The 23308-nt window shown below is 37.3% G+C and overlaps 1 protein-coding gene across 9 annotated transcripts in view; it reads right to left on the bottom strand.

Moving 5' to 3' along the window:
- The window catches only part of LOC131912904 (putative POTE ankyrin domain family member M), a 178950-nt gene extending 157730 nt beyond the window's left edge, over nucleotides 1–21220 (bottom strand). For 3 of the 9 annotated variants that reach the window (XM_059265184.1, XM_059265191.1, XM_059265192.1), the window contains exons 1-8: nucleotides 20793–21214; nucleotides 18648–18762; nucleotides 18316–18489; nucleotides 14153–14259; nucleotides 13173–13310; nucleotides 11151–11209; nucleotides 4587–4617; nucleotides 2049–2121 (exon numbers count right to left, since the gene is read on the bottom strand). In XM_059265184.1, coding sequence (XP_059121167.1) covers nucleotides 2049–2121; nucleotides 4587–4617; nucleotides 11151–11209; nucleotides 13173–13310; nucleotides 14153–14259; nucleotides 18316–18489; nucleotides 18648–18762; nucleotides 20793–21043 — 948 coding nt within the window. In that variant the 5' untranslated portion in view covers nucleotides 21044–21214. Of the gene's footprint in view, nucleotides 1–2048; nucleotides 2122–4586; nucleotides 4618–11150; nucleotides 11210–13172; nucleotides 13311–14152; nucleotides 14260–18315; nucleotides 18490–18647; nucleotides 18763–20792 lie in introns of all 9 variants that reach the window. The other 6 variants (XM_059265186.1, XM_059265187.1, XM_059265189.1 and 3 more) reach the window with 6 other exon arrangements.
- Between the last annotated feature and the right edge of the window lie 2088 nt (nucleotides 21221–23308).

Genomic DNA, 23308 nt, shown 5'->3' with positions numbered 1-23308 from the left:
CTAAGGTGGGGTCATCCTTGTGGATTCCTGGGAACTTCCCTAGCACTCTGTTTCTCCCTGTTCCCATGATGTCTTCATTTATCATGGTATCTCTTTCCACTCTGTCCCTGTTCCAGCTCAAACCTCCCATTGCCTTATGTTCTCATCCCCCATTCCTTGCCCTCCATTACTCCCCCTCACCCTCAGTTTGCTCATGTTGATCTCATCTATTTCTCCTTCACTGTTTGATCTATGAGTCCCTCTTAGGGTCTTCCTTGTTAGCCAGCTTCTCTGGAGTTGTGGGTTGTAGTCTGGTTATTCTTTGCTTTACATCTAGTATCCGTTTATGAGTGAGTACATACCATATTTTTCCTCTTGAGTCTGGGTTTTCATCCATTTGCCTGAAAATTTCATAATATCATTGTTTTTTACTGCTGACTAGTACTCCATTGTGTGTATGTACCACATTTTCTTTATCCATTCTTCATCTGAGGGGCATTTAGATTGTTTCCAGTTTCTGGCTACTATGAATAATGATGCTATGAACATAGTTGAGCTTGTGTCCTTGTGGTATGATTGAGCATTCCTTGGGTATATGCCCAGAGAGTGGTATAGCTGGGTATTGAAGAAGACTACTCCCAATTTTCTGAGAAACCACCATACTGATTTCCAAAGTGGCTGTATCAGTTTGCACTCCCACCAACAGTGGAGGAGTGTTCCCCTTCCTCCACATTCTCTCCAACAAAGCTGTCTTCAGTGTTTTGGTTTTTTTTTTTTTTGTTTTTTTTTGTTTTGTTTTGTTTTGTTTTTTGAGACAAGGTTTCTCTGTGTAGCTTTGTGCCTTTCCTGGGACTCACTTGGTAGTCCAGGCTGGCCTCAAACTCACAGAGATCTGCCTGGCTCTGCCTCCCGAGTGCTGGGATTAAAGGCTGGGATTAAAGGCGTGCTCCACCACCGCCCAGCATCTTCAGTGTTTTTGATCATAGCCATTCTGACTGGTATAAGATGGTATCTCAGAGTCATTTTGATTTGCATTTTCCTGATGGCTAAGGAAGTTGAGCAATTCCTTAAATGTCTTTTGGCCATTTGAGATTCTTCTGTTGAGAATTCTCTGTTTAGCCCTGTAGCCCATTTAATTGGATTGTTTGGAATTTTGATGTCCAGTTTATTGAATTCTTTTATATATTTTGGAGATCAGCCCTCTGTCAGATGTCAGGTGGGTTGGTAAAGATCTTTTCCCATTCTGTAGTCTGTTGTTTTGTCCTATTGACTGAGTCCTTTGCCCTACAAAAGCTTCTCAGTTTCAGGAAGTCCCATTTACTAATCGTTTCTCTCAGTGTCTGTGCTACTGGTGTTATATTTAGGAAGCGGTCTCCTGTGCCAATGCATTCTAGGCTACTTCCTACTTTCTCTTCACATGTTCAGTGTAACTGGATTTATGTTGAGGTCTTGGATCCACTTGGATTTGAGTTCAGTGCATGGCGACAGATAGGGATCTATATGCAGTCTTCTGCATGTTGACATCCAGTTAACATGTAGTTGACATCCAGTTAACAGTTTTTAAAAGTTAGTATCACGAGTAAAAGATTTTTTAAAAGGTACTTTAAAAACTAATGCTAATTTCTGTGCCCTTCAATACATGGGTTGGATATGTAAGCTATTGATAAGATACCTTAAGTAACATAATGAATAGGTTAGTCTACATATTTAGAGAAGCCTGAAAATTATGTAAGTCATGCTATAAGAAATAAAAATAAAACTACTAATGTTTATTTGTCTAAATATTCCCAAATTTCAAAATCCCTCCACTGTGGTAAAACTATACAAACTAATTTTTCTGTGATTACTTATTTCTTACCTCATTTTTGGCTTTCAGAACCATAAAATAATTATTATGTTTTGGTACTTATCACTATCAATATAGTAATATTGTCATAATTTTATAAAAAAATTCTAGCCAATTTTTCATCTAAAGTGATGACATTTTGACAACTGCTATATTATACCATTTCAAACTCCACAAAGAAGAAATTCAGCACAAGAATTTACCTCAAGAAGGCATTGATTACCTGAGTTTTCAAATTAGCTGTGTCCTCCATTCCTGTACACACGGAAATCAGTGACTCAGATTCAAAGTGATGTCTTTGAAGCAAAACACACAACAACAAATAAGTGAGTAGTGGACAAAAGCATTTGTCTTGAATGTTTAGTTATTTGAATAGCAAATGGTGTTTCTGTTGTTATAAGACATCTGTTTTATAAAATTTGTTCAGCTGTTAATTTCTGTCTCCACTTCTCCTAATCTCTGCATTTGTCAAGAAAGAGTTCCACATAGTTCCACATCAAATAGTGTCAGTCAATATATTTGTGGAACCTGAAAATCATTTGTTTTGAAAACTGTCCTGATGATTGCACGCAAATTACAATTAATTGCTCACATACCCTTTTATCATTAATTTAAATAAAGGTAATAGCCCCAAATAAAGCAAAACAATAGTGTCCTCATTCTACTCTATTAATAAAGCACAAAACTATATAACTACTAAATGGCAACCTTCATTCTTGAGCATGGAAAATACCCATTGAAAGGAAACCATCACATCCATTCATTGTAAAACAGCTAATAAAGTCATGAAAAAGATGTGAAATCCTTGAACATTAAAGTTATAAGTGAACAAACAAATGTGCACATTGAGGTTTGAAATCCTCTTATCATGGGTGTTCAAACATTAAAATGTAATAATTCAGTTATTACACTGGTGGAGGCTGATTCAAAAACTACCAAGCACTTAAAAACCTTCATATGTGCTCGGTTGATGGCAGAGACTTCTGGAAAAGCAGATCCCTGGGACTTTTGCCTCTGTTTCCCTCTATGTTCTCTAGATGTCTTCCTTATATAGGACACCACTCCTCGTTCCCTCTTTTGCAGTCTTCAGTGATGCTCTCTGGCCTTTCAATATTCATCCCAGGAAGGTGCAGATTCCTGAAAGTACAGGCTCAAAGAACCTGAAAGACAGCTAGTTCCCTGGTTCAGGCAAATAAGCTAAAAGGAGGGTCAGCAACACACATCCCAAGCCTAGATATGTTACAAAATTCTATGATTATTTTCTGCAATTCCAATCTGAAAAGGACAGGAATTTGGCAAAGGTAACAGGAAAAGAAGCAGTGGCAGAGGATCACAGATATTTTTCATTTCAGCCCTTGGTTCTGAACATTCTCTAGCCCACCCTCTGTGATACCACATTTCTGTTTTCTATAAAGACTTCAGGTTGCTCAAGTAAGTTTCAACAGAAGAATCTATTTGTCATTTCTATCAATTAAGCACAAAAGGTAATATAGTTTCCAAATTACATTCAACCCTATCCATTCCCAGATGATTTTCACCATCCTGTGTCTATGTAAATAACTTTATTGTCTTTAAAAAACTAATTACGAGGCTAAACTCTTAGTCCTATTGGCCTCCATGATTTTCCTTTCAAAATTGCCCTTCCCCTGTTAAAGTCATTCAAATCATCCACCATTAGGCTACTTTTAATGCTATTCTTAGAACACTTGACTCATTCCCATATTTTCCTACAGAAATTCTCAATCAAATACTGGTCAGTAAGGACTGGTCTTTTAGTGAAGGAATGCATGGGAATCTAAATTGGGCCATTTGTATTTCCACCTCCATGGAATACTGTGTTTTAATTTTGGCTTCTCCCTCAGAGCAACTGTTTATGTATAATGTTGGATCTAGCATTCTGTGCTCAGGATATTTTTATTAGTTTTCAAAATTCCTTAAAAACTACAAATTTTTCAGATATGAGATTTTCTAATAAAACAAGAAGCAGTACCTGGCAGTCAAAAATTCTAAACTATAGGTCAAGAAACACGAGGAAAAATAAATGTACAGTAAAAAATTTCAAAATGCTTAGTGTCATGGGGAAACAAAGACTTGATAAAACAAGAAAAAAAAAAAACCTTCCTGTACCCAGGCAGTCTAGTAGTTTGAAGAGAAAACAAAACTGAGTATAAGTTCATAATGTCCCTTATATAGATGCTCAATTGTATCAACATAACATGGTATATGTGCACATGGACTACCATTCCAATAATGTAATTCCAAGCCTTCTGTCATCTTGCTCATTTCAAACCTATGGCACTACAGACACAATTAAGAGAGGTTCCCCCTCCAATCTTGATAGCAATGTAGTGTCTAAGAACAACTTTCAAAAAGAAAAACTATGGAGTTATAGACAGGTTTCTCAGGAAAACTCTAATCCAGAGTTGACACATAAGGAAAACTGGTTTTCTACGTGAGATCATCTCAATGTAGTCACAGGAACAAGAGAATGCACAGGCTGACAGTTCAGTCAAGAGCTGGCAACTTGTTACCTATGGGATCATAGAATTAATCAAACTCTCTGGATGACGTTTACTAAAGTAGTAAGACACTTAGTCACAAGGATATAAAAGCTTTAAAATGTATGATTATATTAATGCATCATGGACACTAAATAAATCAGATGGAATCAGTGAAGAACACAATATTCAATAAACATTAGTTCTTTTTTCTGCTTCTAATTATAAGTTAACATTCATATTCAAAGACCTTAAAATCTTACCCTGATGAAAAGACATCTTCAGGCTGATTTCCTATAATTGAATGAAAAGTAGACATATTTCAGTCGATTATATTAGTCTATAAAATATCATAGGGTAAATCTTCTAGAGTAAAAAATCTTCTAGGGTAAAAAATAACTATGGTACTGGAATATAACAAATGCATCAGGAAATCTTCACCTCCTTTGGATTTATTGAATAAAAGAATGAAAGAAATTATCAGCATTTGATACCTCAAAGTAGGTGACCATGTATACTGACAACAATTCCAACTAGTGGCAAAGAGTGTCATTGCCAGAATCAGTGCCTATCATAAATAAATAGCAAAGAGAGTAGTTTTCTGGAAGAACGGTACCAGGATCAATTTGAAGACAGCATAAATATTTTTTTGTTATAACACAACAAATATTCCCCAGATACACAGCTGCAATCCTTCAGGTAGGGATGAAACAACCTATCAGAGAGAACCTGAGGCAATGATCATTGTACTTATCAATCTCCCCTAAAATTATGGAAACCTATCTGGACAAGGTTTCTCATAAAGACTTGCAAGGTATCAGAAAAGAGAGGTAAGGTGAAATCAATGCTGCCTACCCTCCCGATCTCCTCTGTGGTTAGGTTCTGATGAGCTCTTTTAGATATGGTGTAGTTCTCATACTTACCTATGATGCAATAAGGTAGAAACTCAATTGCTCTTGTCACCTTTGGACATAACTACTGGTAAGATCCCCTCCTTAAGAATATATCTATTCTGCACATGGCTAAAATACAGAAGATTAAAAGTATGTACTAGGAAGGCTAGGTCAGAGAAAGTTGCTTTGGAGGTTTGTTTATTATAAAACTATCAATCCATATGTAGGTATCTACATATATATCACTTAATAACTCACTTAAGGTCTTTCTACTGGGATAGAAACCTAGTTCCCTATGGTGGTATTTTATTTGTGCTGAAATGCGATTTTATTTGTATGTTAATAAAGATGCCTGGAGATCAGAAGTAAAACCGAGCCATTAAGCAGAAGTCAGGTGGTGGTGGCACATACCCTTAATCCAATCCCATGGCAGGCAGAGTCTCTGTGTGGTCAAAGACACAGCCAAGGAGTGGTGACCTGAACCTTTAATCCCAGTACCAACCATAGAGACCTGGAGGTCTGTATAAACAGGCAGTGACAGGAAAGTCATGTGGTTGGGTTTAGAGCCAATGAGAAGGCAGAACAGAAAGGCAATAAAAAGACAAGTCACACAGGAAGAAGGTCTCTCTCTCTAGAGAAGAGACAGCAGCCAGGTATTAAGATAAGGCTGTCTTGGCTCTTCACTAGTGCTCTGATCTCTTGGACTTTTAACTCTGTATTTGGCTCTGTGTTTCTTATTTACTAAGACCATTTAGAATTTTGTCTACAGTTCTCCTTTTATATAAAATAAGAAAGACCACACATGGTGAGATCCTATTGACATTACCCTTGAGAAAGTATCTTCCCATGGAAAATGAAGACTAGAAATGTGCCCAAGTGGCAGAGCACCTGTCTTGCAAAAATAGGGTAAAAGTTAAAATGGGGTTGTGGATGGATAGTCAAGTATTCTCTGGTGTATGAGTGGCTTCATATTTACTGATAAACACTATAGATATTAACCACACACAATAAAAACAGAATTTAAATCTGGAATTAGTAGACTAGTTTCTTCTTTTTTTCCCCAAAGAAGAGGTTCATGATTTGCTTCATCTGTAGTATTCACATTCTAAAGGTTACTGCATATGGGAAAAAATCATGTGAAAGACTTGACTACAGTTTGGAAAAGTATGACCTCTGGAGATTGCCTTTTGGCAGTCAAGGGTCAGTTTGGCAACACAAAGCAGGAAGACAAAAATAAACAAAAATAAAAATAAAAATAGGGTCATTGGAGTAGCAAATACATAGAGTACCTCCTTCTTAAAGTATGAAACCTTGAGTTCAACACCTCACAGATAAGAATATTAATTTCTAATTATACATTTAGGAACCAGACCGTTGCCATACAGTAGAGCCAAAAGTAATAACCATGTATATAAACATTTCAGTAACACTATATGATGTATTTGTTTAAATGAAAGAATTTGAATACAAAATTAGGTTATTTTATTTTTATTTTTATTTTATTTTTATTTATTAGGTTATTATTTTAGGTTTTGTGCCACCTTTATTGAATAAGTCTCTTTTTTTCTGTCACCCCCCAAAAAACTGCTCTCAGTAAACTCACACCTGCTCCAGATCCAAGCTGACAACCCTCTTTGTTTGTGAGCCACCATTGTTGGGCAATTCTCTTTTTCCATTTCCCATCCTATTATCTCCTACTACTATCTCCAAACCCACATGCCTTGCTTGAGAAATGCAGCAGGCATGGCCACCATGTTTCCTAGCTACCTTTGCTAGCTAGGTGGCTATTTCATTTTCTCTGGAAGCCAACAATCCTATTCCAGACCCAAAGCTGTGAACCCTCTGTTGCAGGAATCCTAAATGTTATTTTAATTAAAAAAAATGGAGCCAGATATTGGGGAAAATGCTGAAAGATCAGAGAAACAAAGAAACAAGTCATAGCCAAGTCTAACCTCGCCAACTCCAGGAATCCTCTGACTGAATGCCTCTGAGTCCTCAGCTGAAAGCTCTCCAGCTGAAAAGCCTCTAGACAAAAGGTGTTCCAGCCAGAAAGCCTTTAGTTCCTGTCTCCTCATGCCTTATATACCTCTCTCCACCCAGCCATCACTTCCTTCCTAGTGTTGGGATTAAAGGCATGTGACTTCCCAGTAATGGGATTAAGGGTTGGTGCCACCACTGCTTGGCTCTGTTTCTCTCCTAGACTGATTAAATCTCATGTAGTCCAAGGTGGATATAACTCACAGAGATCCAGATGGATCTCTGCCTCCCGAGTGCTAGGATTAAAGACGTGTGGCACCACTGCCTGACCTCTATATTTAATCTAGTGGCTTGTTCTGTCCTCTTATCTTCAAGCAAATTTTATTAGAGTACACAATATATCACAACCTTTTCTGGGTAAGTCACTTCTTCCCTGTTCTGCCCCCACATTTTTTGTTTGTGGCTGTCACCATACACAGAAGACTAGGTCCAGATCAATGGCTGCAATAGATATAATACTGAAAATTTCAGCACCCCAATTAGAAAGTTCAGAGAAAAACCTTACCAATATAACAAATCAAACAAAAGATAGAATATGAGAATGTAAAGAAAAAGTAGAAAATCTATAATTAATTAGCAAATAATATAAAAAAAAAGAAAAAAAGCCATGCTAGAAGACCAGGCAAGAAATTTGAGATACTATCAAAGGCTCAAATCTTTGAATTCTATTGGCATACATGAGGAAACAGTATTCTCAATCAATAGCATAGACAAGATTAATAGAAAGATCACAGAGGAATTCTTCATCCAAGTAAGGAAATATATACACACACTGATACAAGAATCAAACAAAACCCAACCAGACAAGATCAGAAAAAGAAAACTCCAAAGCATATGATAGTAACACCACCAAATATACAAGACTAGGAAAAATATTGAAAGCTTAAGAAAAGAAAGTATACAAGTCATTTAGAAATGAACATGCCCAGGCAACAGCTGAATTATTAAATAAAACTCTGAAAAGCAGAAGAGCCTGAAGCAATGAACTTCAAATACTACAAGGCCATGCATGTCAACCAGGACTCATGTGCCCAGTGAATCTGTCTGCCATAGCTGAAGAGGAAACACTTCCATGATACAAGCAGCCTGAAACAGTCATAGCAAATAATAAATTCTAAACAGACTACTAAATGTAATACTTCTAACTGAAGAGAGGAGTAAGTACAAAGGAGACTTTTAGAAAGAAAACAAGCAAAGCTATAATTTAAGGAAATACAAAGGGCATCTAACAACACAAAACAACAGGAAAATAAAACACTGCAATCTAGGTACAACTTTCAATAACGAATCCAGATATCAATGGCCTCAACACTCCAGTCAAAAGACAAAGGCTACCTAGACAAATTAAGAAACAAAATCCAACTATCTATTGTCTATGAAAAGTCCCATCTTAGTTTAAAAGTCAAGCACCCTCTTACAATGAATGGATGCAAAATGTATTCTCAAAATGTATTCTAAGCAAACACTGTCAGGAAGCAAGCAGGTGTCGGCATACCTGAAAAATCATTTTCAAACTAAAATGAAGCAGAAGAGACAAAGATGTGCACTTCATACTAATTAAAGTGTCAACAAATACAAAATAGAATACTTACACACACACACACACACACACACACACACACACACACACATATATATATATATATATATATATATATATATATATATATATATATATATATATATATATATGCAGGTGCACCCAACTTCACAAGAAACCTAATGGAACAAAAGGCACAGATCAACACAGACGCAATAACATTATGTGATTGCAAACACCGATTTTTCCAATTGATTGGTCATCCAGCCCAAATACATACAATCTCAGAATTAAATGACATCTTCCTTCAATTGACCTAACCAATAATTAAATATTCCACCTCAACACCAAAGAATATATATTCCACTCAGCAGCACAAAGAGGCTCCTCTTAAATAGAGCATATGCCTAGAGACAAAGGAAACTTTAAGAAATACGGAAAATTGAAGTAATGCCATGTACAGTATGCAACCATTGAGTCATAAAAGTTAAAATTGACAGCAAAATAAACTCCAGTATGCATATAAACAAATAAATGACCTAATGATCCAAGTCAAGAATTTGAAGAAAAACAAACAAGAACAAACCAAACCCCCAAACAGTAGATAGTAAGAAATAATAAAAAGTAAATGAATTAAATAGAAAAAAGAAAACTGTACAAAGAACTAATGAATCTAATAGCTATTTTTCTGAGAAGATAAAGATGACCCACTGACTCCTTCATCAAGATTCTCTTGAGTCCCACACCAGAATGTAGACATGAAGCAGAGATCAGCAGAGTCTAGGGATCCCAGTCTCAGTTGATAAATCAACATTACAACTCCAGCATCTCTAGCTCAGGGAACATCACAGAACAGGCAGAGGGAAAGACTGCAAACATCAGGAAGTCTGCTGTGAAACAGTCTCTCATGGAAATGGCTACATTAACAAGATCTGAACAGAGACAATATCAATAGACATGCTAAGGAAGAAGTAGGGAGGAATCTCCGAGGGCCATGCTCCTGGACAAGGAATTGCAGGAAACTAATGACTGCTGAGATAGGGATAGTGAGTCTCTCTCAGACAGGAACCCCTAATTGCTTGACTGATGAAATTGTAGTCAGCACTGAAACCATGTAACTACAAACAAGAAAACTGAACTCAGTAGGTTGTAGTTACACATTTGTGTCTCTGTGTGTGAATGAGTGCATTGAAGAGTAATTATAAGGGAAGAAGAGACTATCAATTTGAGACCTGCGGGGACATGGAAGAAGCGGGAGTGTGGGGAGAGTGCTGGAGGGAAGAAAGGGAAGTGGGAAAGTGATCTAATTGTACTTTAGTGAAAATCTATAGAAAAGAAAACATTCCTTTAATAACATACACAGGAAAGGAAATCATAAAAGGATTGAATATTGTGTCTTGTTTAGCCATACAAATCATGTTTTCTATGATATGTATAACAAAGTAATTGTGTTCACTTACTGCAATGCATTCATTTTTACTGTGAGAAAATAATGTGTTGTTGTTTTTTTTTTATAATGTGTGTGGGTAGCTAAGAAGACAACTTAGAAGTTAACAGCATGCTTTGCTCTTCAAGAGGACCTGTGTTCTGCTCTTAGAACCTATGTGGTATTTTACAATCACCTGTAACTCCAGTTCCAAAGAATACAACACCATCTTCTCTCTCCCACAAGCACCAGACATGAACATGGTGCACATGCCTGGTGTACATGCAGGCAAAAGCACTCACACATGAAATAAAATAAACAAATAAAATGAATTACAATACAGTGTAGTGGAACTATTAATGAAGTAGACACTATGTCAACATTTTTAGAAAAAAATGTATGAAGTACACTAAAATGTGCTGTGGGCTGGGGAGAGGCTGGCATCTCATCACAGTATGGTAATTTAAAAAATATTTTTACATGCAAGTATGTAATTCTGGTGCAAAACTGAGAAACTTTTTAACCAAGCAGTTTCATACAACTAATTTCTTAAACAATTCAGCCGTCAATAGGCACTTGGTTTTTAAAACTGCCTAGGAGGAGCTGGAGAGAGGAATGTAAAGGAGGAAAGGATATTAATTCTATCATAATTTAAATGCATTTTAAAAACAAAAACTGCTCTTTGCGAGTGAAAGGGAAGGGGAACACTCATCCACTCACCCAAAGGTAAGGGCATACAAACATATAACCACTATGGAAATCTGTTTGGCCATTATTCAAGAAGCTGGTTATGGATCCACCTCAAGATCCAGCTACACTATTCTTGGGTATATACCCAGATAATATCTAATTACAGAGAATTGAAAAATTCTAAATGCAACATTTTTAATCTAAAGAAGGGCTACAGAGAAGGAAACTTCAAAAGACTTACGTGTGAAGGTATTTTGTTGTTTCCAGAGAAGTAACTCGTGCTGAATAATCACCATTTTTCTGCCAAGTATGGAAATGGTGGTAAACAACGTTATTATTTTAATATGGGTGGAAAACCATTTATCAATATATTAAATATTTAAGATATTTCAAAGACAATACAAGATTCCATCAAGTCATCTGGACATACCCTTCAAATTTATTAGTTCTAAAAGATTTTACAAAGTGTCTCATTTTAGAAGGAAAGAACAGTGTGAGATGGTGTAGATTTACTATGGTTCAAATCATCTGGATTAACTTGACAGGATGGAAAATGCCCTAATATAGGAAGGAGTCCTAAGTATTCTTGCTCTGGGAAAGTGTTTCCTTAGGCTCCAACTTAAGTTTCCAAAACTCAGGATTTCCCTACTTTAGTTTAAAAGTTTGCTATGAAAATTTCACCACCTAAAAACAGGCACAGAAATAGCAAAGCAGTATCTAACTTGCTTCTCAGTCTTGATCTGATTAGAATCCTAAATGAAAGCACTCTGTAATTCATGAATGGACCTATTATCAAATGCTACAGAATTCAGAATTTGATATTACTGAAATAAAGAGTAAGCCCATGGTGAGAACACTAATGAATTCCAAGACATAGGTTGCTCTATTGCTGGTCTTCCTTTAGACAAGAAGGAAACAATGATCTGAGTTTTGTCATAATGATCCTGAATCGCCATGCTTACCATCAACCTACATGGAAGACAAAAATCATTTTTTATACATGTTATAAGTATACTCATGGGCTGTGATGGGGCTTAAATACTGAATACAGTTAATATAATTTAGATTCACAGAATTGTATTCCGTGTCTTCCTTCTGAGGCAGAGTTGTGAAATATCCTGAAATCTTGAGGTAAAGATTCAAGTATCTTGAAAAATGTTCCTTTTCACAGAAAAAGCACTTAGTGGGCCAATCACTTTCTGTCATCTTCCCTGGGAAAGGCGCTAGAGGTCTGTCACAAACACAGATTGTGCTACAGAGGATGATACAAAGGAACCCTTGCCTACAGATTACTATGAAAGAAAGAAAGCTCTGGCCTCTTTCTGCAAGTGCTTGGATTCATGGGATAATTTAGTATATCTGCAAACCCATTTGATGGCTGAAGAGAGACTCCTCCAAAGTATCGTGCCATGATGGTCTTCTAGGATACTGGAGTGCTTTGAATAAGTGATAAGTTTCAGATGCCTAGCAACAGCTTTGGAGAAATCTTAAGAGTTTTAGCTGCCAGAGAACACTGTTATATTAGGAGAAAATTTGAATTTTCAAGCACATAGTTGAATTTTCAACTACCCTTTCCTCATGGCTCCATAACTATTATGATAAAGATACAGATCAGTAGGTACAACCTGATAATCAAGTTTATTTAACCCTGGACTAAAAGACAGGTGTAATCACATTAAATCCCCATGAATAAATGCTTCCTAAGTTTTCCTCATGTATGCCATATCTATCTGATATATGTAGGAATTTTTACTTTCTTGGACTGAGGGAGCATGTTAGATTGTTGAGCATTCAGGTAATAAGTTCGATGAAATATTTGGAAGATAAGTGTGAAGATTTTCTATCAAACTACAAATGTTTAGATTCAAAGAAGTAACTCAAAAACTAAAATTCTGTGCCATGCATTGCTTTATTTTTGGAACGACCAGAGCATGCTGGGATCTTGAAAGATAAAGATATTAAGGCTTCCAAAAGAGAGTTTAGCCATGAAGTTGAGTGGTAAAATAAACGCCTCATACATTCAAGCCCCTGAGTGTGATTCTCAGCATCATCATAGATCAGTCTTGAGATTAAGACTCTTGCACACCCGTTGCTATTCTGACCAATCTATCCCTTTGCTTGTCTCATGGCAAGTGGAGTTGACTAAAATGCTTCCATTCCAAAAGCATTTAAATAATGAAGTCACGCTTGGTTAAAATACAACATTGGTAAATATTTCATGTCTAAATTTAGTTTCAATTAGCGTTTTAACTTCTGGACTTACGTTTTGCGTTTCCCCATAATGGCATAATAAAGAGCACTCCATCCAAATGTGTCCTTTAACTGGTGATCAACACCTTTCTTCAGTAAAATTTCAACCATATTTTCACAATCCCATCTAACAGCATACATGAGTGTTGTTCTAGAATGACAGAGGCAATTCAATTACTTAAATGGTGAACTGTATACATTTTACCATCTAAGTATAAGGCCTTTGTGTGTAGAATGGACCATTAACTAAGTAGCCTTAAGCATCCTGAAAGCAGAGTTCAGATTCCTAAAATATATCCAAGGCTAAAACTAGAAAACAAGCAGAAAACTTCTTAGCCCACTATGATACTTTATAGAGTAGAATTTGTATTTTAAATTGTTTATGGTGAATAACTGTTTGGAGAAAATTGACCAGAAGTACAGAAAGCTTTATATGAAAAAGAACACCATTTCCTTCCTATTCTATTAAAATACAATTCACTGTTAAATATGGAATCGCAATTTGCGTAAAATGATAGTAATAATGTTATCAAATAATTTTAATGTTAAAAATGAATGTTTTCATTTCCTGATACTAATATCATGCCATATATGTAAGTTTACAACTACCATTCATGTATCATCCTTCTCTGCACACCACCAAAAGTATTTGAAGATTAAAGAGTGTTCACAAGGTTGTGTGATTGCAAACTTGAAAACACTGGAACTGACACTGTAAATGTACAATCTAATATAAATGCTATCAACTCATAGAAGATCATATGGCAGTCAAAATAAAAATCAAAATAAAAACCTCTCATTATGAAAGGGAATATGAACCTGACTATCATTCTTTGTCATAACCATTTCATGTAATAGATATTTTTAGATATGTAACTGATGTTTTGTTGACTTTTTCTAATCTAGTCCCATAACACATTTGAAATGAATGATTTTTACTATTCTAGACTATTTTCAACACAAGTAGTGTTTTAAAAATGCAAAGTGTAGTACCTTAGATATTGATCAGATGCGTGAAGATTCGCACCGTGTGTGATTAGGTATGCTGCCATGCGGGGTTTCCTTTCTCGGAGTGCTAGCAGCAGAGGGGTCAACCCATCCTGTAATGATATCAATTAATCATTCGCAATACCGCATATTTCACAACTGAACTGAAAATCATATATGTAGCCCTGTGATCGTAATGTTTACCATAGACTTGACCGCAGTAGTCTTTTCCTTATTAGCCTAATGCACCTGCTAACAATCCTCAAGATTGCAATGTTCTAACCATGGCTACGGTTGTCACAAAGTCCTCTAGTCCATTACAGAACTCATGTGACACCCATGGACCTGTGGTTCCTGTCACAGGAGTTGTCATGGTACTTTGAAGCCATGGCACTCTCCCCTCAGAGTTTATCTGAAGAGACACACACCGACACACAGTGGCAAAGGTGTTAGATCCTAAGTTGCATGGATGAGCAAAATTGTCTTTTCTATGTCAGAAATTCTCCTGTATTTCAAAAGATAGTTATGTGGCAGATGTAGCATTTCCCAACAGAAAAATTCAATTAAGGACGATGACAAAACTATGGAATTGTCCAGTATTTAAAACCTGATTTCTGAAGTACTGTTTGGCAAATCTTCTGTGGGGCAAATATCAGTCAGCAACAGCAGAAGTTGTTTCACAGGCACAATTCTCAGAGTATTGTAATGATGTGGTATTTGCTGAGGACACAGAGGAAGCTCTTCGTGATTCTCCATTCAGGAAGGGCCAAGGGTAACAATGTCTGCCTCTTGCTCGGAACAGGTCACCAAAGAAATGACCTCAAAATGAGTAAGATCTCAAAGAATCTTTTTTTTTTTTGAACTCACAAAGATCCGCCTGTCTCTGCCTCCCGAGTGCTGGAATTAAAGGCGTGTGCCACCACCGCCCAACTCAAAGAATCTTTGATTGCTTACCTTGAAATGTATTCTGTCCTGTTACAAGTTGAAAACGGTCTTAGTGTTTAGAAAATCCAGTACATTTTTAAAATGTTTTTTATTTATATTATTTTTAGACAATTTCCTACACGAGATCTGTATTTACATAGTTTCTACACCCTCACTTCTCCAACTCCCCCTAACTCCCTCTGAAATTCAGGACCTGTTTTTTATTACTGTCACACACATGTGTATTACATGGTTCCATGTAATGTGAGCAGACTCTCTTTTTTATGTCTCTGCCTCTCCTTTTCTCTTTCCCTCCCCCTCTGTCTCTCTCTTCCTGTATGTGTGTTGGTTTGTGTGTGTGTGTGTGTGTCCATGTGTGTGCATGTGCATGTGTGTAAGTGTGTGTGTTTAAGCATGGCCACTGTGGTTGGATAAACTATTGAGGAGTTTAGAGTGTATCCCTGGAGAAAATGGAATTTTACTCTCAGCAGTTATGGATAATGGGCAACTCTTGATTTACGAGTGTAGTTTTGAAGTTTCCTCTATCAAGTGTTTGCATGTCAACTGGTGTTTTCCTTGTGCACGTCTTCTTTAGGCAACCATATTATTGAGATTTCATAGATGAATTATCCCTTTTGTATCTAGAAGACACTTTTCTGCAACAGTCATCCTGGTCACTGGAACTCAGAGTTTTTTTGTTTGTTTGTTTGTTTTTTCAGAACTTTCTTTCTCAGTGTCACCCGAAACAAGTGTGGGTGTTGTATTGTAGATGTAGGATTGTGGTAGGCACCCATGGTCCTTTGGTCTTTGCATTTTCACTAGTTGTGGATCTCTGTTATACTCTGTATTTGCTGCATTTTGATCATCATTGCATCTAAGTCCAATTTACTGAGTGACTGTACTGTACTATAGCTAGTGCATACAGATCTGTGTAATGGAAGTTTTAGAGATGGGCAAGGCATTGCTTTCTTTCTGGTTTACATTTTGCTTAGAAAACAACCTAAGCAGGAATCAAAATAGAGCAATAATTTAAAAGTGTTTTAAACATTAAAATTCAGAAATGAAGACACAACCGTAATCCCATCAATAGAGTGCAGGGTATTATTGCAGGAAGATCGTGACTTCTAGGAGAGTCTGGGCTACATAGTGAAACCCTATCTAAAAAATTAATATTGGAAGTCTATGATGATTTTAGGATCATCAATATCAGTGAGATTAAAACGATGTATTGTAATTTACATGAAGTTATGCAACAAGGGGTGAAAAAGCCTTGCCCAACTGCACAGCTAACAAAATACACAGTGCCAGGCACATAAAAATTCCCTGGACTTTTTGGGAGTTTCAGACATTTCCCAAACAATATGAGCTACTGCCAGTGCTCTTGGTTGCCTCCAGTCACTTAAGTGTAAGATCTTGCTACAAAAGACACCAAATCCTTTGGAGAAAAGACTAGTAGGAATAAAGCTGGAACTAACCCAGTGATTCCTACCCAAGTTCTAGCTTCCTGTGGTGCTCTGCAAACTGCCAAGGGAGAAAAGGAATCTTCAGACATCCTAAATTTATATCAAACACTAAGAAATAAGGCTAGTAGACTGAAACACCTGTATTGGCAAAGCAGGTGAAATGGGGGAATACAGCTCTGGTTTGTTAGCAAATAAAACACACTTGGAGTTTGGATTGTGGAAGTACCTCCTGCAGGGAACCATTCCATCATAGGGGCTCAAAAGCAAAATGATTTGATTTGTTATAGTCAGGATGAAGCATAATTTTAAAAATTCTCCTAGAGATTGAGGAATGCACTGCATTCCTGGAGAAAACGGGATTATGAATGGACTGCGCTGTTCCATAGCTCTTGGGATTGTTTACTAAAATTTTAACCTCTGCTGCATGCATACTAATGTATGTGTGGAAATCAAGTTCTTGTAGTGCAATGTACCGTGCGTCAGTTGCAAATATTCAGTCTGTGATAGCAGTTTGAAGGTGAAGTGTCACCCACAGCCTGAAGTGATTTATATCCCAGCACAGCTTGTCAATATTTTGGGTAGGTGTTGAAGCTTTTGGAATTGGATATTTGATGGGTGTGGTATTGGTATGTAGGCAGTTTTGGGGTACACCTATTCTGAGTTTTTCAAGAGGCCACTGATTCTGTTTCTGTGGAGATATGAGGAGGAAGGAAGGATTACAAGTTCCTGATACCACAGACAAAGCTATACCCAGCTGCCTATAGGAAGTTATCTTGATGGCTAACCAATGAAGAGAACCCAGCCCCTGGTGGGTGGCACCACAGCCTTGTTTCAGAACACGGCTGTGTAAGACTTTACAGAGATAGCTGCAGAGTAAGCAAACAGGCATCCTGGACTCATTCATTTCTCCCTCTCTTGAGGATAGATGATATGTCAACAGCTTTCTCAAGATCCTGATTCTGTGCTTTGCCCAGTAATACACAGTAACTTGGAAATGTAAGTCAAATAATCCTTTTAGTCCATTATCTATTTTTATAAATATTTTCCATGGCTCCATAAAAGTAAGCTAAATTCTCTAATACTGATTTCAATAAATTAACATTTACTTCTCCCCCTTTGGAAATAATTTTGAGAGCTATATTCAATGCAATTTAATCGTATTCACCCCTTCCCTTTCACTACTTTCCAAATGCACCCCTCTTCTGTACCCACCCATCTTTCTAACCTTATTGATATAAACCTCCTCTCAAGTCTCTGGGGTCACTGTAGAAGATCAGGTTAAAGCTTGTAAGAGCCAGGTTCACTGGATGACCAAAAGCAAAGAGTGTCTCATGGGCACACCAGCGTAGATGTTCATATGACATCACAGTCACCGTGAAAACATTCAGAAGACCGTTGGAAGCTCAAGTGACACAAAATGTCATTATGCAAGCAGGAATTTAGCATGAAGTTCTGCTCTGAGCTGAGAACTTCTTGACAGTTATAGCTGCTAGGACTGGATAGTCCTTTTCATTTAAAGGTGTGGCCTGGGTGGACTGAGCATGCTCCAGCGGATGGTCACATACCCAAGAGTATGTAGGCAGCATGAATTGGACTCAATGGGGGTAAAAAACAAACTCTAACAACATATCAATACTTAGATGGATACCGATCAAGTTATTTCAAAGTGCCAGTCAAGTAATACTTCAACTTCTAAACGTGAAAAAAATTGGACCAAGATATGACAACTGTTAAAGCATATAGTTTTCAAATACTTGGGAATTCAATTTAGAAAATCTTTACTTTTGTAGTATCTTCAATGTTTCCCCCAAATTCAAGAAGACTGCTGGCAATATCTGGCCTGTCTACATACACTGCATGGTGGATCGCTGCTTCTCCGTTGCAGTCTTTGATATTGGGATCTGCTCCATGATCAAGTAGGACAGACACGATCTCCATCTCCCAGCTCTGTACAGCCTGTGGATATCGTTACCAGGAAAACACTGTCAATTTAAAGAACACACAAGAAACTTCCCCCAGCTTTCACCATGATTTATATTTAAGTGACTTTAATTTTACTTTCATTCTAAACACTTAGATCAACTTAATTACTGAAATTGAAGTCTTTGAAATACCTTCATTAGTGGTGTGGACATTTGATTATCAAGGGCATTTATCTCACAGTCCTTAAATATCAGAAAACAAACCAGATCGATATGCCCATAGAAACAGGCAAAGTGGAGCGCAGTTCTGTGGGAATGAGAGACATTTTGAAGGAAAACTGTAAGGCACTATTATCAACATACACAATCACTCTGGCATTTATAAATATTATATAGTATGTAAGTCCATAGACACATAAAAATATTTAACTTCATTCAAAATTTATTTTTATTTGCTCTTATAATTTACTGTATTTAAAAATTTATTACAACTATCATTTATCCCAGTGTGAATAATACACACAGCTGTTGCAGCCTAGATAAGTGCTCTATTAGTGAACTACGTAGTAAAGAGCAGCCTATTTGAACAAAAAGAACATGACTATTGGGTGAACTCATTTTCAGTTTAAATCCTACTCTAGACACTACCATCAACCAACTACATCTCAGCCTTCCTGTGTTGTGAATTCTTGTCCAGAAAATGGGTGTTAAAAGGAATACTTCTATCAAATTAGGATGACTCAATTAGATTCTTTGCAACTATTAGAAAATATTCTTCAACAACAACTTAACAATCTTTTCGGTATTTAAGTTATGAATGTTTACACTATAATAAACATATTTCAAGTCAATGTTAGTTCCATTATCTCTATTTTGTAAATATATTAAGGAGTATAAATTTTAGAGTCTAAGGACATCTCTTCAAAACTTGAGACAAGTTCTACAATAAATTTATGCTTCTGTTGCCTCAGCCTGCAAAGAGCTGGGATTGTAGATATGACACACCACTGAGCTTGAGATTTGGTTTTTCACACATTTTAACTCAGCTAAAATTGAAATGTCATTTACCATTCATAATGTACAACAGTGACTGCCAAAACTTAAAGGCAATTCTTAATACATAAGATAGCATGTCATTTTGCCATGCATGATGTCTCTACTAAGTGAAACGTGATATATAATGTGATATACATATACATACATATACACATATCCATATATATAAAACATTTCTAGACTTTTACTGGATTTTTTAAAGAAAGTTACAAAATGTACTATTGACAAAAACTGAAAATTATCAACAGCAAAATCTAAATGCACAGCAAACTTGGCTTTGATTTTTAAGGAACTTTAATTCAAAGGAAGTAAGTATGGAACTTCAAGTCAAATACATAAGAATGCCCATTTTTGATAATAGTTAAATTCATAACATACAGAGAAATTAGATGTATGCTATGCCTAACGTCAGTATCTAATATCAATTTCATGAGGGAGATTTAGTACACTGTGGGCCACCTCGAGTAAACCCAAAATTGGGAAAACAAGACAGTTTGTTGATTTGTAAATCATGAAATTCACAGCAAGTTCCATTCACCTCTATCAGAAGTAAGTAAAGATGTCAGAAGTAACTTTCAGAGAACTTGGAGCTTGTCAGCACATTGTGTTATTAAAATGGTGGCTGATCAAGGCCGCACTGAATAAACTTTCAGAAACAGATGACGTAATGAGTGAAGGAACTTAAAAGAAATTTACAGAGATGGGAGAGTGATATCCCCAGGAAACTAGTGAGAAACAACAAGAAAATGAAGGAGCAGCAGGAAGAGGAGCACACAACCATCTATCAAGTTTAGATTATTTCTGTTATTTTCAGTGAGGAATATAAATGTTAGTACACACAGATAAAAGATCCATATTCAATGTTTTTGGGTGATTTTAGGTGGGAGGAAGACTATTGTGAGGAACACTACTCTTGATCTCTGTAGTTTCTACAGTTTACACAACATTGTGTTTATTAGGTACATTGAAATTAAATCCCATTACTTTATAGTTTGTTCAATTATTCTATTGTGTATTCGATGCTCCATAAGAAAATGCTCCATAGGGGAATTACGGGGTGACAGTAAACCTGCTGGAGCTTTGGTCTTATGGTTCTCCTGCTCCAGAAGAAGATCTGGACACTGGACCTGTGTGATCACGGGTACCAAGGAGACTGTAGTCCAGAAAGCACAGCTGGTCTCTCCTCACTCCTGTTGCCCTCAACAGAGCTAGGAAAAGTAGGCTTCTCCCATCACCCGATTTCCTCAAGGCCCCTCATCCTTAGCTTCCAAGTGTTCTTACCGTTTCCCTTCATCCTCATCGTTCACATGAAATTGCTTCTTCCTGAGGAGATGCACCACCACTTTGAGCTTTCCCATGCATACTGCCTCATGAAATTCGTTTTCAGGGTCATAAGGCTGGCAGTACCTGTCTTCAGTTCCACAGTGAAAGCAGGACAAGTATCCCGTTGCCCTGCTTGGGCCATCACAAAAGCCCAAGGGGGTTTTCGGCTCCTTCTTAAAGCAGAAGAGCTTCCTCGGGGTGGACAACATAGCTGTCACCACCTTTCTATCAACTCAACACTAAGTAATTTTAGGAAATGATGAACTTTTAACCACTGACTGTCTAACAACCAGAGCCTAACTCTGCGACTCTCACAAGTGCGAGGCTATGGTTTGACCAGTAAAACTGAAGCATCCAGTTATAGAACAGTCGTTGCTAAGCAACACTGGTAAACAAAAGCAAGCTCCTTCTTCCTCAGGCATAACTGACAGTTTATGGAGCAAATAGTGCTCACTGTGCATGTGCAATGTAAATGGGGAGGTCTTCTGTGCTCGTTTGCACATATCCTCCACCTCTTCCTCAGGTTTGGTGGATCCCTTTCCTCCCCGCTGTAATCGTGCTTGGTGCTTCTTTTCTTTGGGACTGCAATTATTCATTATAAAATTTCTTCTTGGGTTTGTGGCTTGTTTTTATTTACATTTTTACTAAGAGGTCATGGATGGATTGCTTTCGTAAGGACATGGAATTTCTTGAAACTTCTCTCTGGTGTTTTTGGTTCTGTGTTTTTGGAATTTTCAGTGAGGTGAAAAGCTGTAAAATAACGATTTTTATGTGCTTGGGAGTGATGGTACACACCTTTAATCCCAGTCCTTGGCAGGAGACAGAGACAAATGTATTTCTGTGAGTTTAAGGTCAGCCTGGTCAAGTGAGCCAGAGCTGCATTGTGAGAACCTCCTCAAAAATGGCAAATTTTCTTTCTTTCTTTCTTTCTTTCTTTCTTTCTTTCTTTCTTTCTTTCTTTCTTTCTTTCATTAAGAGATTTTCTATTCATTTTACATATCCAGCAGGGATTCCCCTGTCTATGGTGGTATTTTACTTGTACTGAAATATGATTTAAATTGTATGTTAATAAATAAAGTTGCCCGGGGGTCAGAGCTATTAGAGCATTATCAAGAGCATGGCGGTGGTGGTGCAAACCTTTAATCCCAGCACTTGGTAGACAGAGCTAGGTAGATCTCTGTGTGTAAAAGGATACAGCCAGCATTGGAGACACACGCCTTTAATCTCAATCCCAACCATAGAAGACCTGGAAGTCTTTACAGACAGGCAGTGACGAGGCATGGTTTACAACCAATGAGAAGGCAGAACAGCTAGACTGTATAAAGACATACACACAGGAAGTAGGTCCCTTTTTTGGAGAGCTCTCTTGGCTGAAGAGGATCGCTGAAGCAGGAAGAGTGAGGCTCTTAGCTCTGACCTCTTGGCTTTCTTCTCTGAATCGGCTCTGTGTTTCTTATTTAATAAGACGGTTGGTTACATCTACACCTGTCCTCCTTCCTCCCACTCCCCGAGCCTTCCCTCACAACCCACTCTCCCATTCCCACCTCCTCCAAAGCAAAGTCTCCCCTGGGGAGTCAGTAGAACCTGGTATGTTCAGACGAGGCAGGTCCAAGCTCCTCTTCCCTGCTTAATGTCTTTACAATACAATGTGGAGAAGTTATTATCCAACCATGGCTGTTGTGGTTCTAAATGTCTTCTGTAGAGCTGGTTCATAAATTTCCTTAGATATCAGGAAATTTCTGCTATTGTTTCACAGAACTTGATTTTTATGCTCTGATTATCTCCACTCTATCTGCAATGCCAGATATTTATATTTAGTCTCTGAGGTGTTTTTGAACAAGAATGTCCCCCACAGGTTTAGATAATTGAACACTTGGTCCCAGATGGCGGTACTAATTGGGGAGGATGTGGAATATCTGGGAGATGGAGCCTTAATAGATGACATCTGTCCCCGGAGACAGGCCTTGAATAGTCTCTGCCCTTGTGTTTGCTCTCTGCTTCCTGAGTGTGGTTGAGATGGAACCTCTAAGCTTCCTTTTCCTGCCCCCATGTGGGCCATTTGTGCTAAGTCTCCCCACCATGATAGACTCCTATGCCTTTGGATCTGGAATCCCAAATACACACTTCATTCTGTAAGATGCTTCTGGTCATGGTGTTTTATCACAGAAACAGAAAATTAACAAGTACAATATCTGAATAGCAGCATCCCAGAGATCTTGAATGATGTGTCCATTACATTTAATTTATTAATGCCTTAATATAATCATATGCCCACCTTGATTCCCAACCCTGATGTTCTTCTGCTTGATTCTCTCTATTGCTGATGCATTTTAAAGTTTCTATACTTATTGCATAGAGATATCCATGCAGAGAGTGAAGTCGTTTTCACATTCTTTTGCCTGAGTTTCACATGCACAATCTGTGTTCTTTTTCTTATATATTCAGCTGTTTATGTTATCGTTGTGTTCTGTAAG

This window comes from Peromyscus eremicus, chromosome 6 (genome assembly GCF_949786415.1).
Source record: "Peromyscus eremicus chromosome 6, PerEre_H2_v1, whole genome shotgun sequence".
Classification (NCBI taxonomy): Eukaryota; Metazoa; Chordata; class Mammalia; order Rodentia; family Cricetidae; genus Peromyscus; species Peromyscus eremicus.
This window is presented reverse-complemented; position numbering and strand designations above follow the sequence as displayed.